Source organism: Anastrepha obliqua, chromosome 3 (genome assembly GCF_027943255.1).
Source record: "Anastrepha obliqua isolate idAnaObli1 chromosome 3, idAnaObli1_1.0, whole genome shotgun sequence".
NCBI classification, from domain to species: Eukaryota; Metazoa; Arthropoda; class Insecta; order Diptera; family Tephritidae; genus Anastrepha; species Anastrepha obliqua.
Window position 1 is genome coordinate 55002435 of NC_072894.1, and position 16265 is coordinate 55018699.

A 16265-nucleotide genomic window follows, 5' to 3' on the forward strand; every position below is an offset into this window, starting at 1 on the left:
GCGAATCAAATTTCATAAAAACCACTACAGTTTCTTGTTTGCTAAAAGTTTTGAAGTGATAAACTTAATGAGCGGAACTCATTCTACAGTGCAATACCTAATTAGAAGATACAAGTCGCCTAAGTCAGCGAACGGAACTTAATGATAACGAAGATCGCTCAATTTTAAGAGTGGGAAGGTTAGAAAGTCACTTTGCATCAGACGTAAAACTTAATAAAAGGTTAAAGGAATATACTAATAAAAAGGTTTACGATGATACAGTTCAAAATGTGTTCAATAAAAATAAACGCCACGGGCAAACTGCGCGAAAGAAGCGATTTATTAGAGCGCTCGAAAAAAATTTGCCTCAAGGTATAGACTTTGGGAAAATTGTAAACATAGCCAAATTACTTCCTTTTGCACTTATTCTATTGTTTTAAGATAGTACACACTGATGTAAGCAAATATAACCTAAATGGGCAGAATGGCCAGTGTTATGACTGCAGAAAGCCCAATACTGAATTTGAGCGGAAGAATATAAAGGCTAATTCTAAGCATGGAGATGGTTTTATGATAGTGTAGGGGTGTGCTTTGGGTGCAGATGTTGGAAAGATGCGCTTAATAGAATACCTTCTGGATATCTTCTTCCTCTTGATTGGCGCGATAATCGCTTATGTCGAGTTTAACAAAGCACGTCAGGCGTTTCTTTCTCGCGCTAACTGGCATGAGTTGAAACCAAGTCCTTCTCCACCTGATCATCCTCTGCTACCACCAGCTGGTGCTGGTCGAATACTTTCAGAGCCGGGGCGTTTGTATCCACTTGGATGACATGACCCAGCCAACGTAGCCGCTGGATCTTTATTTTCTGTACAAAGGTCCAATATCTTCCGCAGAATATTTCTCTCATACACTCCAAGGGACGCCTCATCGAATGTTGTCATCATCCAAGCTTCTGCGCCATACATTAAAACGGGTATGATGAGAGTCTTGTAAAGTGTTTGCTTTGTTCGTCGAGAGAGGACTTTACTACTCAATTTCCTACTTTGTCCGAAGTTGCCCTTACTTGGCAAGAGAGATGTTCCGTTGAATTTCAAGACTGTTATTATCGATATTAATACCGGTTCCTAAATAAATGAAGTCCCTTACAACCTTAAAATCATATCTGTTAACAGTGACGTGCGCGGACCGATAAACGAGTGTGCTGACTGTTTGTGAGATATTTGATGACAGGAGGTACTTCTTTTTGTCCTCGTTCACTACCAAACCCATTCGCTTTACTTCTTTATCCAGATGGCAAAATGGTTCCATATGTGGAAGTCCACATTGCTTTTTATTCACTTGGGAGAAGTCAGGACGATTCTTCTGCATATGGTCCAAACAGCTCACAACTTCGGGCTAGCGCAAAAATCCTCCGCGATGCTTCCGAACACCACTTCGATAGCGCGCTAATGTGAGAAGGCAAAGCAAAGCTGTTTGTGCGCGAGTTTGAGACCCACCCAATAAAAACGAAAACGAAACCTTCTGGATATGCCAAAAGGATAAATGAGAGAATGCCTTCTGAATAAATTGCAACAGCCAAATATGCGTAAAGCGAAATTAAAGGGACGAACCCTTGGGTATATTGCACAATATTGTTTTCTATCAGAAAACAATCGGTTTATCTACAATTCCCTAATCTACTTTAAACACCCGCTCAATTGTCTGATATCAATAAATCGGGTTTGACCAAAAGACAAAGAAATAAAGTTTTTCGCAACACAAACGAGTTGAAAGAAGCTATGAAACCCGAATGGACGTTTGAATGCTGAAGTACCGAAAGGGAGATGTGGGTATAGTGGCAATTAATTGTATTCGGTTCAATAAAAACCGTGAAGTGAAAACTTCTTTAGAATCGTTGGGAGTGATTTGAGACTCGATGAAACGAAAAAGCGACACTACGAAGTGTTATGTGTTGATATACATATATGTGTGCGGCTGCGTATTGCTGAGCCACGCTAGTATAGAGAGTATTGTAGTATGTATACAGTGTAGTATATTACTTGCTTTGGTGTTTAGTTCAAGCGTCATACGTATGTATGTTTGTATGTATGCTAGTACGTATGTGTGCGCGCCTGCGTATTACGGAGCCACGGTGAGCGAGAAGGCATTATGTATACCTATACTACACTACCTAATACTTGCTTAGACCAAGCCTCCTACGAATGTTGTGTGTATGTTAGTACGTCTGTGTAATATACGCGTTACGACGCTCATAATAGCAACCGCGTGTGCTGTATTGCGTCCGTATTTTTATATTCGTAAATATTTTCATTTTTAAATATTTACCGCAATTGCAGGCGGTGTTGCAATATACCACAATCAAAATGACGGTGCTCGTATTATAACTCCACAGATAGATCTGAATGCACAGCAACTAGAATCACTGTCTGTTCAGCTTTCTAAAGTGGGAGAAATATGTGCATCCGAAACCAGATTGAGCAATGGAAAAACAGTTTTAATTGTGGCAATTTATATTTCACCGAATCAATGAATAAATAGCATCACGGAATTCATTCACGAAAATTTAATAAAGTATACACCAGAAGTATTGCGGATACTTAGAAGAGATTACCATAAAGTTCCAATGATTTTAAGTGGCGATTTTAACGTAAAGTTTGCATTAGACACAGCGGTTCCTTTAATTGACTTTCTCAATACAACATTCAATTTAAAAATGTGTAACAATCGCACTGAATCGACAACACGATCAAAAACAACAATTGACGCGGTATTTCAAAGATATGTTGACAACATCGAAACCAAAGCATTTGTATCATATTTTATCTATCATAAGCCACTCGTATCATTTGTTTAAATTAAAAACATTGAGGATGAATAATAATAAAATGAAGAAAATAAAATATGAACTTTATAGCAATATTATAATGAACCTATAATTATCCCGCTCCTAATGCTGCTTTCGTTTCATTCTCTCTCAGTTTGTTTTACGGAAGGTTTCACTTCTATCGCGTCTAACCGTTAGACTGGTATTTTTTTTTTGTTTGTTTTTAATTACATTAATATTTAATTAAAAATTAGAATTAAATTAGATTTAAAGAAAAATGTATGTGATGAGAATTAGTACAACGCGTCTGTACTCGCCGGCGATTCGATCAAACTATGTTTGTTCAATTACGTTTTTATATTGTCCTCTTATTGTGAGGGTTGCCATCGGGTCGTCCGTTCAGTGTGGTTGCCACAAAGGTCCCCCCAGACTTCACGTTCTGAAACGTACGGGAAGTCTTATTTCTCGTCCGATACGGTTTGTTGGCGGATTGCTGGTAGATATATGATTTGATGGTGATGGTGTTGTTTACGATTGGTCTGAATTATAGGTAGGCGATTAATCCAATCATCTCGTTCATCACAGGTAATTGCTGTTTTCAACGAACGGTGCCAACGTTCGATGATTCCATTCGCTTGCGGATGGTATGCCGTTGTGCGTAAGTGTGATACTCGTATGCCTAGCATGCGTGACAACTCGTTGAATAACTGTGATTCGAATTGTCTCCCTTGATCGGTAGTGATACGTGCGGGTATACCAAATCGTGAGAATCAAACGCTGACTAGTTTTTTAGCGATCGTTTCTGCAGTAATATTTCTAATTGAGATTGCTTCAGGCCAACGCGTGTATCTGTCTGTGATCGTAAGACAGTATTGGTATTCGTCTGATGGCGGTAGCGGTCCAATAATGTCGACATTAATGTGTTCGAATCTACTCGATGGTAACGAAATTGGTTGTAGTGGGGATCGCATGTGTCTACTGATCTTGGTACGTTGGCAGCTAAGACAGCGTTGGACTACATTAGCTATTTGTTTTACCATGTTCGGCCAGACGAAACGTGTTTTGATAAGTTTCGTTGTTGCGCGCACACCCCCATGCGAAATTCTATGCATTTTCTCGATGATGTTCCTACGGTGCGATTGTGGAATGAACGGTCGTACTTCTGATGTAGCTAAATCACAGCATATTTTAAAATCGGAGTTGGGTATGCTTATCCACTTCAGTTGCAAGGATGTATTGCCATCAATGAGTTTTTTCAACTCTGGGCATTGTTTTTGGTCTTTGGCGATGTGCTTGTAGTCGACAAAATTAGGTTCAATTGCCTCTATGCGTGAAAGTGTGTCGGCTGCCGTATTTGCAGTGCCGGCAACGTGGACAATATCCGTGGTGAATTGACCGATGAAGTCCAGTTGGCGCAACTGTCGCGGTGATGCTTTATCAAGCTTTTGATGAAATGCGTAAATAAGTGGTTTATGGTCAGTTCTTACCTCGAACGGTCTTCCTTCTAACATGCAGCGAAAATGTTTTATTGCCAGATATACTGCGAGTAACTCTCTGTCGTAGGTACTGTACCTTTTTTGTGCTTCAGTGTGTTTTTGGCTAAAAAATGCTAACGGTTGAAACTCGTTGTGGACGATTTGGTGAAGTGCAGCGCCAATAGCGACATCGCTGGCGTCGGTGCTCAACGATATTTGGGCGTTTGGTGCTGGATGAACTAGCAGTGTAGCATTTGCTAGTTGTTTCTTACACTCGTTGAAATGAATGACTGAGTCGTCGGTCCACTTGATTATGGTATTGTCGTTCTTTCGATTTCCGGGGATTAATTTGACCAGTGGTATTTGGTGATCTACTGCGTTAGGTATAAAGCGGCGGTAAAAATTAATCATCGCCAAAAATCTTCGCAATTCTTTGGCGATCTTTGGCAGAGTGAAATTGGAAATTGCTTTATTTTTTTCCGGCAATGGCTTAATACCTTCTGCTGTGACGATATGACCAAGAAATGAAATTTGTTTTTGAGCAAATTTGCATTTATTAAGATTGATCGTCAGATGAAATTGTTGTAGTCGTTCGAAAACTTGTCTTAAGTGCGCTTTATGTTGCTCGATACCTTCTGAGGCGGCACACACGCTTCAATGTACACAAACAGATATTCGAGTCCACGGAAAACTTCGTGCATAAACCGCTGGAAGGTTTGTGCAGCATTACACAAGCCGAATGTCATATGCGTGAATTCGAATAATCCAAACGGCGTGGCTATTGCCGTCTTAGGAATGTCATTGGGCTCGATAGGAATTTGATGGTAGGCTCGATTGAGGTCGATTTTACTGAAGACGTTTTTTCGATACAAGAATTGTGTGAAGTCTTGTATGTGCGGTAAAGGGTAACGATCCGGAATGGTCTGCGCATTTAGGGCTCAATAGTCGCCACAGGGACGCCACTCACCATTTGCTTTCTTGACCAGGTGCAATGGGGAGGCGTAAGAACTTTTCGACGGGCGGCAAATACCGAGTCTGCTTAAAAATTCGAATTCTTCTTTAACTGCGTTTAGTTTATCTGCGGGAAGGCGTCTCGGTCGTGCGAAAACATTCGGGCCTTTCGTTTCGATGCAATAAGTTACTCCGGTCTGTGTCGCTGATGGAGCTATTGCGTTTGGATTACTGATCTCACTGAACTCGAGAAGTAGGTTTGTGATTTGAGTGTTGTTCCCTTGTGTTTCGAAGCTTGTTGTTTTTCCGAAGGCGCATATGTTCGCGCGCCTTGATGCTGTAGTGCTGACAGTTAACGTAGAATTCACGATATCGATGATTAAATTAAATTAGCGAAGGAAGTCTGCACTGATGATTGCATACTTTGCTTGTTTTGATGGCTGTACCGTTTGCTGCGTAAAGCGTGGAACCCTTAGAGTTTGACAAGCGACACGCACGAGTTGCTGGGATGAGCGATACTTCTGCGCCGGTATCGATCAAAAATAGTTGGGTTGATTTTCCTGCCAGGACTGTCGAGCTCGATCCTTACGACAGATTTAATTTTTTTATTGAAGTTTGGATTTTAGTAGGGAAATCACATGGATTTCGATATTTACGGGCCTGAGTGCCATACTCACGATGATACCAACATGTCGGTAATTGCTCAACGTTGGTACTGCGATGTGGTGTATTCGGCCATTTGGCCTTGCTCCGTGAACGTTCACGTTGTAGGCTACGGTTTCGGGACATAAGTATATTTAACTTGCTGCTTAATTTTTCGAGGACAATGTCTTGCATTTCGATTCGCTTTTGGAGTACGGTGAATTGATTTGTAGAAGTTTCAATAGCGTTGACGGCTGCTGCTCGAGTCACGGCTGAGTTAGAGTGACGGCTTAGTGCGTCAGTTCTGCATCGGCGGTAATGGCGAGTTGGTGTAAAGGTGTGCTTGGTTGGGCCTGCAGCACACCGGCAATAACAGCGCGTGCAGATTCATTGGCAATTGTTTCAGCCAATATTGTTGTATGACGGATTCATCGTTCATCGCGTTTGTTCGCTGCATTTGGTTCCGCAAATGGCTGGGTTTACCGTCAACCAACTGAATTCCCGTAAGTTTGTCGAGTCGGGCCATAGCTGAGTCGCTAAATTTTTCTATGATGGCCTTTTTTAGCGTGGAATAAGGCGACATTATTGGTGGCTTGCGTACAAGCTCGAAAACTTGGTCGAGGATATAATCATCAGCATGCGCAATGATGGCGGTATATTTATCCTTTCCTTACGTATACCAAAGCCATGTAGTTCGAACCATGCATCTACCTTGATAAACCATGATTCGATGTTATACTTCGAGTTCAGTTTTGGAAACGGTAATTTTCCAAACACCGCGTTGATTTGCGGTCTGCCGCTGTCGCTGTCTGCGTCGGCGTCTGCCCCCTCGTTACCTGCAGCGTTGCTATCATCGTTTTCTTCTGGATTAACGTTCATGTTGTTAGGTCACGTAGCTGTGAAGGAACCGTTACTTCGTGTGCCGTTATGGTAGTTGTCTTCTGTAACCGTCAAGGAATATTCCCTGGCGTCACTCTTACACCGCACATGTACTTTTAGGTTACCTAAAACTAGCGTCACTTTTTTCCGTTTTATGTGCAGTTATGCTCTGCAGCGCTTTAGCCGAATTTTTCGTCACTTTTTATCCCGTTTTATGTGCAGTTACGCTCTGCACCGATTTAGCCGAATTTTTTCGTCACTTTTTGCTCACTATCACCTTTTTTATGGGGTCACCACTTGTGGGTATAGTAGCAATTAATTGTATTCGGTTCAATAAAAACGTATTTTTAGTTTTTAATTACATTAATATTTAGTTTAAAAATAGGATTAAATTAGATTTAAAGAAAAATGTATGTGATGCGAATTAGTACAACGCATCTGTACTCGCCGGCGATTCGATCAAACTCTGTTCAATTACGTTGTTATATTGTCCTCTTATTGTGAGGGTTGCCATCGAGTCGTCCGTTCAGTCTGGTTGCCACAGGAGATTTGTAAAATATTTTAAGGGCACTCAATTTTGTACGCTTCTTCGTTTGAACATGAATTCATGATTTAGTTAATTTTTTTTCTCAGTCTAAAATTGTGGAATGTAAAGTCCATTTATTTATGTGGATAAATGGGGTAGACTATAAATAAATGAAAAAAAAAACTGCTTTTTTCGAAATTTAATTAATTTACAGGTTTATCTACCAGCCATCTTACTTATTTTCATGTTGAAAATTAGTCATTTTCAAGCAATAGGGATGCCAGTATTTTGTCAAATTTTTCTTAACACCTACTAAAATTGATAACAAACATTTGAGAAAAATTTAAGAAAATATTTAGTTTCAAATGATAAGCAATGCTGAATATCAAATTGAGAACTAGGATTTTTTCAAAGGTTTGAGAATATTTTCAGGTACAGCGTATATACAATACATGCATATACTCGTATACATATCGACTATCGTTTGTTGAGTTGTTGTTCGTTTTGTGTTGAACTGTTCTTGCGAAATGCTTACATATAAACAAATACCTACCACTACTTACTGCACCAAATTACTCATATATACAATCATATCGCTATAAGTAAGTACCTACATACATATATTTATTGTTAACATAAGGACTACTGTTTAAACGTTTATTGTTTTGCTTCCGTTTTAAAATTTCGTTTATGACATTGTATTTTATGTACTTAAAATGTTCTTTTGTGTAATTGGTTGTTCGATTTGTTGCCTAACTGGTTCGTTGTTTTTTATTATTGTTCAACAGTTCTCAATAATACACATTTACCATTAACATTTTATCGCAACAATTACAGTGAATAACTAGTAAGCCCAAATAAAACATACATACATATTTCCAGCGTAGAAGAATGTGAGTGAGGTCCAAAAAATGTGTGAAATGGAACGAAAAAATACATTGCTCTAGAATATGACCGCCCTACTGAATAATATAATATGATTTAACAAAATTTAATAATAATGAATTTGTAAAATAAAATTTATAATTCGAAAAAAAACAACGAATTACTAATGAACGAATTACAATTTCAATTTATATTTAAAAATAATTATATTTAAAACTAATAAGTTAAATGTTTTTTTTTTTTCTTATTGTAATCAACTCACCAATTAATCAGTACGCGATTTACGTGTTTTGCCGTTAAGTTGCGTAAAAAAAAACTAATTCTGTTTTTGATTATTAAAATTTATTTATTTAATTCAATTCAACAAACTACTCCGATGAAAGGGAGGAATCAGACTGACTTTATTCTTTTACTTCAAGTTTAATCAAAGCTTACATATTTGCTTACTCGATATATTCTGTTTTTCTTACTTGCTAAATTACATTGGCTTATGAAAAATACTTATTAATATTACATTTTTGTGTGGGAACGGAAATGCTGATTTGACAATATTTATTGTAAGCGGACAGTGAAGTTAGTTAATTTTGGAACGGTTGCAATTCCTGGAATTGCGACCGAAAAATAATTTTGATTTGTGAATTTAATAATCATTTCTGTAAACAAAACGGAAGTAGGTTTAGTGTTACACTTTATTTTTAATTATACTTGCAATAAATTCATCTATATTGTTAGTGCTAGGTTTTACATATGTAACTTCTCCCTCCCTTAAATTAGAATTCTCCTGAATTCTTTTATTTAATTTAATAGTTATACGTTTGTGTTTATTGATGAGAACAATGACAGTTATTAGAATTATGTAATGCTTAGTACATTGCAGATATGTGAGATTTTACTATGAATTTTCAATTTAAAAATGTTTTCTATATTTGATCTATTTTCCTCCAATATTTCATCGAATGTAATTTTTTTTGTAAAGTTCCGAATGTCTTCATATTTTACACTTTCAATATTTTCTTCTATGTTTTCGATATAATTTGAAAAATAGTAGTCACTAATTTTAATTGAACAATTATTATATCTTATGATATAGTTTCCGTTCATAATTGGTTTCTCTTTATTACATGTTTGATTCATTTGTAAATTTACAGCATTTTTAACAATAATCGTTTTTACGTCTATGGCTAGAATTTCAAGATCCTTATTTCTGGTGAGGTGACAGTTTTGTTTTAATATACAGTGTTTACTTGGTTTCAATCTTTTTAAAGATTTATTTTCTTCAAATAATAAAGTTTTATTTGCATAAATGAATATTTCTTCTATTTTTGCTTCTATTTCGTTATTTTCTTTATTAGGTATTGGAATAACCTTTCTTATTTTTACATATTCAAAGTTTTTAGGTATCTTAATGCCGAATATTAGATAGGTGTTATTTAAAATGGCTGTGCCTAATTGTAGATACTTAAGCTTATTATAATCAATATTATATTTTACTATTTCTTCACTAGTTAAAATATTTGGGTGTAATATTCCATATTTGGCTGATACAACATTTTTTTGTATTTGCTCAATTTTACTTTTTAATAACTGAATCTTTGTATACTGGTTTAAGTATAAATTTTGTTTATATTCGTCATACATAAATTTATTAATAGAATTAAGTTCTTTTTCAATTTTTACTCTATCACTTTTAACAATTTCTTTGAGATGCTCTATAGCTGAACTGAAATAATTGTTTATTTTGATTTGTTGGTTCATTGTGTCATTCGTCTGTAAAAAGTGCGTTTGTATATTTTGTCTATCGTCTTCGTCCATTGTACCAAAAAACCATTTTGACATACTACCTATTGCATTAATTAGTCCGCGTTTATTTCTAGTTTTTACTGGCAGGAGCGTTAGTAACTTATTCCTTATGTCTAACAACTCTCGTTGTAGTGTCTCTTTATTTTCTAATTTCATTAATATTATATTGTCCGTCATTTCGTTGATAATAGTTTCTAGTTTGTAAACGTCAATCATGTGTAGTACTATGTCACTATCTTTGGGTATTTCTTGGTTTCTAATTTGTAAATCTATAAATCCGGTTTGTTCCGTTAGTTCCGTCATATATATACCTTTACATTGTCGTATTGTTAGTATTATTGCTATCATCATGATCCATGTCTGTAAATTTTAAAGGTCGTTTAATATTGTTAGGATGAATGTTTTCTAATTTTTCCTTCGTATACTTTGGTTGTTCTTTATGCCTAACCGCTTTATAGTTCTTTATGAATCCTTCTGTTCTTTCTTCTTTATAGTCTTCCCTGGTTTTATTTAGATTGCTTATAAATTTATGCTTCTTAGCTTCTAAATCTTTTTTTATTATTTCCGGATCTATTTTATTGTCATGTACTTCGTTTGGTGTACATTTTATTGTTGAATGGAATCTATCATTGTAATTTCGTATGGTTTTCTGTATTAAGTGTTAAATTGATAAACCTTTTTCTAATTTATATAAAATTCTAAACTTTTCCGCGATAGTGTTGTGAAACCTTTCAATATCGGCATTGCCAGTATGGCTATTAGGTTTTTTTAAATGAAGCTCTACATTTTCAGTATCCAAAAATTCTCTTATTCTCGCGGCCTTAAATTCGTTATCTGCAATTATTTTCCTGTTCAACTGTTCAACAATGGTAATATGATTTCTATCATTCAAGTGGTACGCTGCTCCGAACTTTGAGAATTTATCTATAACTGTTAAAAAATGGTTTCCCTTCATGACATACGTATCTATGTGTATAATTTCATTTTTCTTTACTGGTATTTCTGAGAAACTTAATTTTTGTTTTATGGGTTTCCTATCGTACTTGACTTCTTGGCAAATTTCACATTGATTTAGAACCAAGTGAACCAATTCCAGTAACTTAGGGTAATAGATTTTATTTTTTATTTGATTGTATGTTTCTAAAATACCGGAACGTAAACTTTCTCTAACATGGTAAAAAGAGATTCCTTTTATGGCTTCAACCTCTGTTTCAATGTCTTATGCTCTTTTTGTACACTTAGTGAATTGAAGTTTGTTGTCATTCGAATACATACTAATCAGTTTTTCTTGTACTATGTTATAGCTGTGGTCGGTTAGTTCCGAAAATATTCCAATTTTTCCTTTTAAAATATATCTTCTGAAAATTTCTCCCATTTGTTCAAAATCACACTCTGCAATAAAAATTATCCTTTTTCCGTGTATCTCTCTAAATTCTCTGTTTTATTATTTGTAAGTATAATCCCAAATTCTCCTCTGCTGAATGTACTGTTGCCATGCTTACATTGTCTTCCTCCCCATCGAGCGAAATTAGGTTTATGCTATTGGAACTGTCACCATCTTCATATTTCAAAACATTATCTTCACTTTTTTCTATTATACTGAGAAAATCCGCTACTTTGTTCTCTCTACCTTTTATATAGTCTACTTCAAAATCGTAGTCTCCTAGTTTGAGCATCCATCGTTGGTGTCTTGGCGATATATCCTTTCCTTTATATTTTGTGCATAAAAACTTAATGGGTTGATGATCAGTAAGAATTTTAAATTTCTTACCATACAAATATGGTCTCAGGTAATTTACACTCCACAAAATTGCTAAAAATTCTTTATCTGTTGCTGAATAATTTCGTTCGTGATTGTTTAATGTTCTGGATGCGAAGCAAATCGGGTGTCCTTCCTGTGAAAGGACAGCACCAATTGCATAATTGGATGCATCCGTAGTTAATGTGAACTGTCTATCAAAATTGGGATACCTTAATATTGGATGAGAACTAATCAGTTGTTTTAACTTTTCAAATGCTTCGACATAGGTAGGGTCTTTTGAATTCACTTTTACGCCTTTTTTTAATATTTTGTCATCGGTTGGGCCACTTTGGCGTAGTCTTTTAAAAACTTCCTATAGTATCCTGTAAGACCCAGAAAGCTTTTGATCTGTTTTTCTGTTCTTGGTATATCTAATTCTTGAATTACTTTTATTTTATTTGGATTGGGTTTTAGTCCTTCACTTGTCAAAATATGACCTAGAAATTCGGTTTCCTTCTTCATAAAATTACACTTGTCTATTTGTATTTTTAAATTTGCGTCCTCTAATACTTTGATATCCCTTAGCTAGATCTAGGGTTGTGAAGTATTGTGCTCTTCCTAGCTTGTCCAAAATTGAGTCGATGTTTGGTAGTGGAAATTTATCATCTATTGTTATTTCATTTAATTTCCTATAATCCACTACTATCCTGTACTTTTTTTCTCCTGAATTATCTAACTTCTTTGGTACAACTATTAATGGGCTCGCATATCGAGAGCAGCTTTTCCTAATTATTCCCTTCTCCTCCATTTCTTTAATTTGTCGTCTAACCTCTACTTCGTGTTGTGGTGGATACCGATATAGTTTAGCGTTTATTTGTGCATCCGTTGTTGTTCTGATTTCGTGTTTAATTTCCATTGTACTGGTCAGCTTGTCGCCTTCCTTAAAAAATAATTTCTTGTATCTATTCAATATATCCCTTACTTCTTTATATTCTTCTGTATTCAAATGGTTCAATTGAATTCTGTCCCAGTCAAAGTCTGATCCTTCCAGTGTGTAAACTTGGATGTTTTTATATGGGTTTACTGTAAAATTTGTTATTCTATTATTGAAGGATATGTGACCATCCTCTAGATTTATTACTGTTTTAAAGCAGTTCATTAAATCAATGCCTATGATAAATTTGTATTTTCGTCCTTTCAATCTCGTCGCTTTCCACCTGACTTTCGCATTTTCATTTACGTTAAATTCTTTAGGTGCGTCTGTTAACACTTCATATCTTATTATATCCTTTCCATTTATTGTACTGATTTCAATTGGTTTTGTAAGTAATATTTTCTTAAATTCTTTCATATCATTGTCTATTAAACTTATGTTTGCACCGGTATCTAATATATTAATGCATTATATTCTTTATTATTAATTGTTAACTTTACGTGGGGTAAGTAGTCTGAGGTTGTTCCCAAAAAAAATGGTTTTGATTATTAGGGGTTTGTTTAAATTGACCTCCGTCGCATTTACATTCTTTTAGTTCAGAATTTTCTATTACTTCATTTAACTTATAGTTTTGTACATCATTTCTGGATTCCATGGGTGCGTTTAGGTTTTGCCTAGGTTGTTCCAAGCGATTTTGGCTGAAACATGGCCTACGGTGTCCTACCTGCCCGACCCTCTGGATATTGTGTATACTATAACGTTCTATATTATCAACGTCCATGGGTTCGTTTAGGTTTTGCCTAGGTTGATTCCATCTATTTTGGTTGAAATTTGGCCTAGGGTGTCCTACCTGCCCGAAACGCTGGAAGTTGCCTGATGGGTTATTATCCCTGTTATTTTGAATTCTAAATCGTCCTGAATTATTATAATTATCATTATTATTATTATTATTTCGTGCCTGTTCAGTGTTCTGTCTAAAATAACTTTGTCCTACATAATTTCGTTGATAGTGTCCCTGGTTGTTATTGTTATTCTTGTTTTGAGGACGATTTTGCCTAAATATCCTGTCGTCATTAGTCTTAAATTTCCTGTATTCTGGCCTAATGCATGTATTTTCAAATCTCCTTTTGGTCAATATTTTTAATATGTCATTAATGTTTCGTTCTTCGTAGATTTTATCTAATAGAGTCCCTTGTGTCATTTCTTTAATTGTATTTACAAGTAAGCTATCTATATTCGACAAATCAATATAGTGATCATTCTGATAATATACGGTCAGTTCATCTGACTTATATTTAATATTTTGTACTTCAATTAGTAACTCACTCACCGAGTTCACCTTTAAGTTTGCTATCATCCTGTACAGTTGGTGTGGTTCCACGCTTGGCCTATACCTCAGTTTCAACGTCTCCTTGATCTGTTGCCAGTTGTCCGGGTTGGGGATGTTTATGATGGTATCTTTCGCCTGCCCCTGGATTATTTTGTAAAATATGGTTCGGACCGCTTCTTTTTTTAGATTTTCATCTTGTATGGTTGATAGCAGGTATTCGATGCTGCTGAAGAAGCTGTTGACCGTCACTTCTCCTGTACCGGTAAAAGTTGGCATGTGGTTTATCATCTTAAAAATGTTGTCTCTTTTTCCGTTGTCCTGTATTTGGTGTTGTTCCAGGTTGTGCTGTTGTTGCTGTAACTGGTGTGTTTGCTGTTGCAGATCTAGGTAGGCTTGGCGTAAGCTTTCCAATTGCTGATCTTTTCTGGCCAGTTCTTCGGCCACGCTGACGGAGGCAATGTGAGCCTGCTCTTCCATCCTTCTCCGTTTGTCGAATGTTTGTTGTCTCTTAGTATACAGTTTTAGAAAAAAAAAATTATAGTGGTGTCTATTGTAAATATTCACTGCACTATAACAATTATTTTTTTTTTTTTTTTTTTTTTTTTAGTGGTGTATAAGTTGCAAAAATGTTCACTGCACTATTTTTTCGGTTTAGTGGTGTTCAAGTTGCCTAAATGTTCACTGCACTATTTTTTCTTTTTAGTGGTGTTCAAGTTGCCTAAATGATCACTGCACTATTTTTTTTTTTTTTTTAGTGGTGTTCAAGTTGCCTAAATGATCACTGCACTATTTTTTTTTTTTAGTGGTGTTCAAGTTGCCTAAATGATCACTGCACTATTTTTTCTTTTTAGTTTTAGTTATCGTATGTTTAGTTATACCCTGGAGGGTCCGGTCAACTCCTGAGTTGGCTACGGATTCGCAGGATTAGGTTGGGTGTTTATAAAAAATTATTTTTATTTCCCGTATTTCGGTTCACTGGATCCTTTTTTACTGTTTAAAGGATCCTACCGACTGCGCCATTTACGTGTTTTGCCGTTAAGTTGCGTAAAAAAAAAACTAATTCTGTTTTTGATTATTAAAATTTATTTATTTAATTCAATTCAACAAACTACTCCGATGAAAGGGAGGAATCAGACTGACTTTATTCTTTTACTTCAAGTTTAATCAAAGCTTACATATTTGCTTACTCGATATATTCTGTTTTTCTTACTTGCTAAATTACATTGGCTTATGAAAAATACTTATTAATATTACATTTTTGTGTGGGAACGGAAATGCTGATTTGACAATATTTATTGTAAGCGGACAGTGAAGTTAGTTAATTTTGGAACGGTTGCAATTCCTGGAATTGCGACCGAAAAATAATTTTGATTTGTGAATTTAATAATCATTTCTGTAAACAAAACGGAAGTAGGTTTAGTGTTACACTTTATTTTTAATTATACTTGCAATAAATTCATCTATATTGTTAGTGCTTGGTTTTACATACGTAACTCGCGTATAAACGCACACATATTCCTCTTCAAAATTCGCACAAGAAACACAGACACATACACATGTACATATACATATATGTACATATGTATATATGACATTAGCATTTGTATGCTATGAAGAGACTTCATAATCTTTCAAAGAAATCTCCTTTATTATCCTCCAACAAACAGGGTGGATCAATGGCTAATACATCGAGCAGTGTACCATTTTTATTATCATCCAGCATGCCATCAATCCGTTCCAGACGTACATCTACTGTACACTCATCGGGGCCACTGGGATGTGGCTCTGGGATTCTACAAAAACTTGGCAGCGGAAAGGTAAGACAAATATGTAACTACTTCTGTATCAGGCAATGCAAGCCCGGTGCAACATTTAATGGTTAATGGACAATGTACCTAAGTACGTCCGAAAGTGTCCGTCACTCAATATCACATTCAGTCAGTAATGAAGAATTGAACAAGCGAAGCCTTTTGGCGTTAGCAAGATATGAAGATTTGCAAACGCCTTAAACGCAAATATGCATTGAATCATTTCGGCTGTGCTTTGTAACAAAATACTCAATGAAAGCAAAACAAATTTATTAATTTACACACATATACATATAATATATATAATATATAATAGTGTTTAACGAAAAAATCTTTTTTAAATACAGAAGGTTCTGTTTTTATGCGGCTTTTTTTATGCGGTTTTGAAATAGTGCGGTTTTTTTTTTAAACTAAAAAATGCATGTCGACCTATCGGGAATTGTAAATACATATAAACAAGATTCTAAACCAGCTAAGCAAAAACTCATCAC

At 35.6% G+C, this 16265-nt stretch overlaps 1 protein-coding gene across 1 annotated transcript in view; it reads left to right on the forward strand.

The window, feature by feature from the left end:
- The window catches only part of LOC129242008 (SCY1-like protein 2), a 151307-nt gene that overhangs the window by 131043 nt on the left and 3999 nt on the right, over nt 1-16265 (forward strand). Inside the window, exon 14 of the mRNA XM_054878572.1 lies at nt 15604-15783. Coding sequence (XP_054734547.1) covers nt 15604-15783 — 180 coding nt within the window. The remainder of the gene's footprint in view (nt 1-15603; nt 15784-16265) is intronic.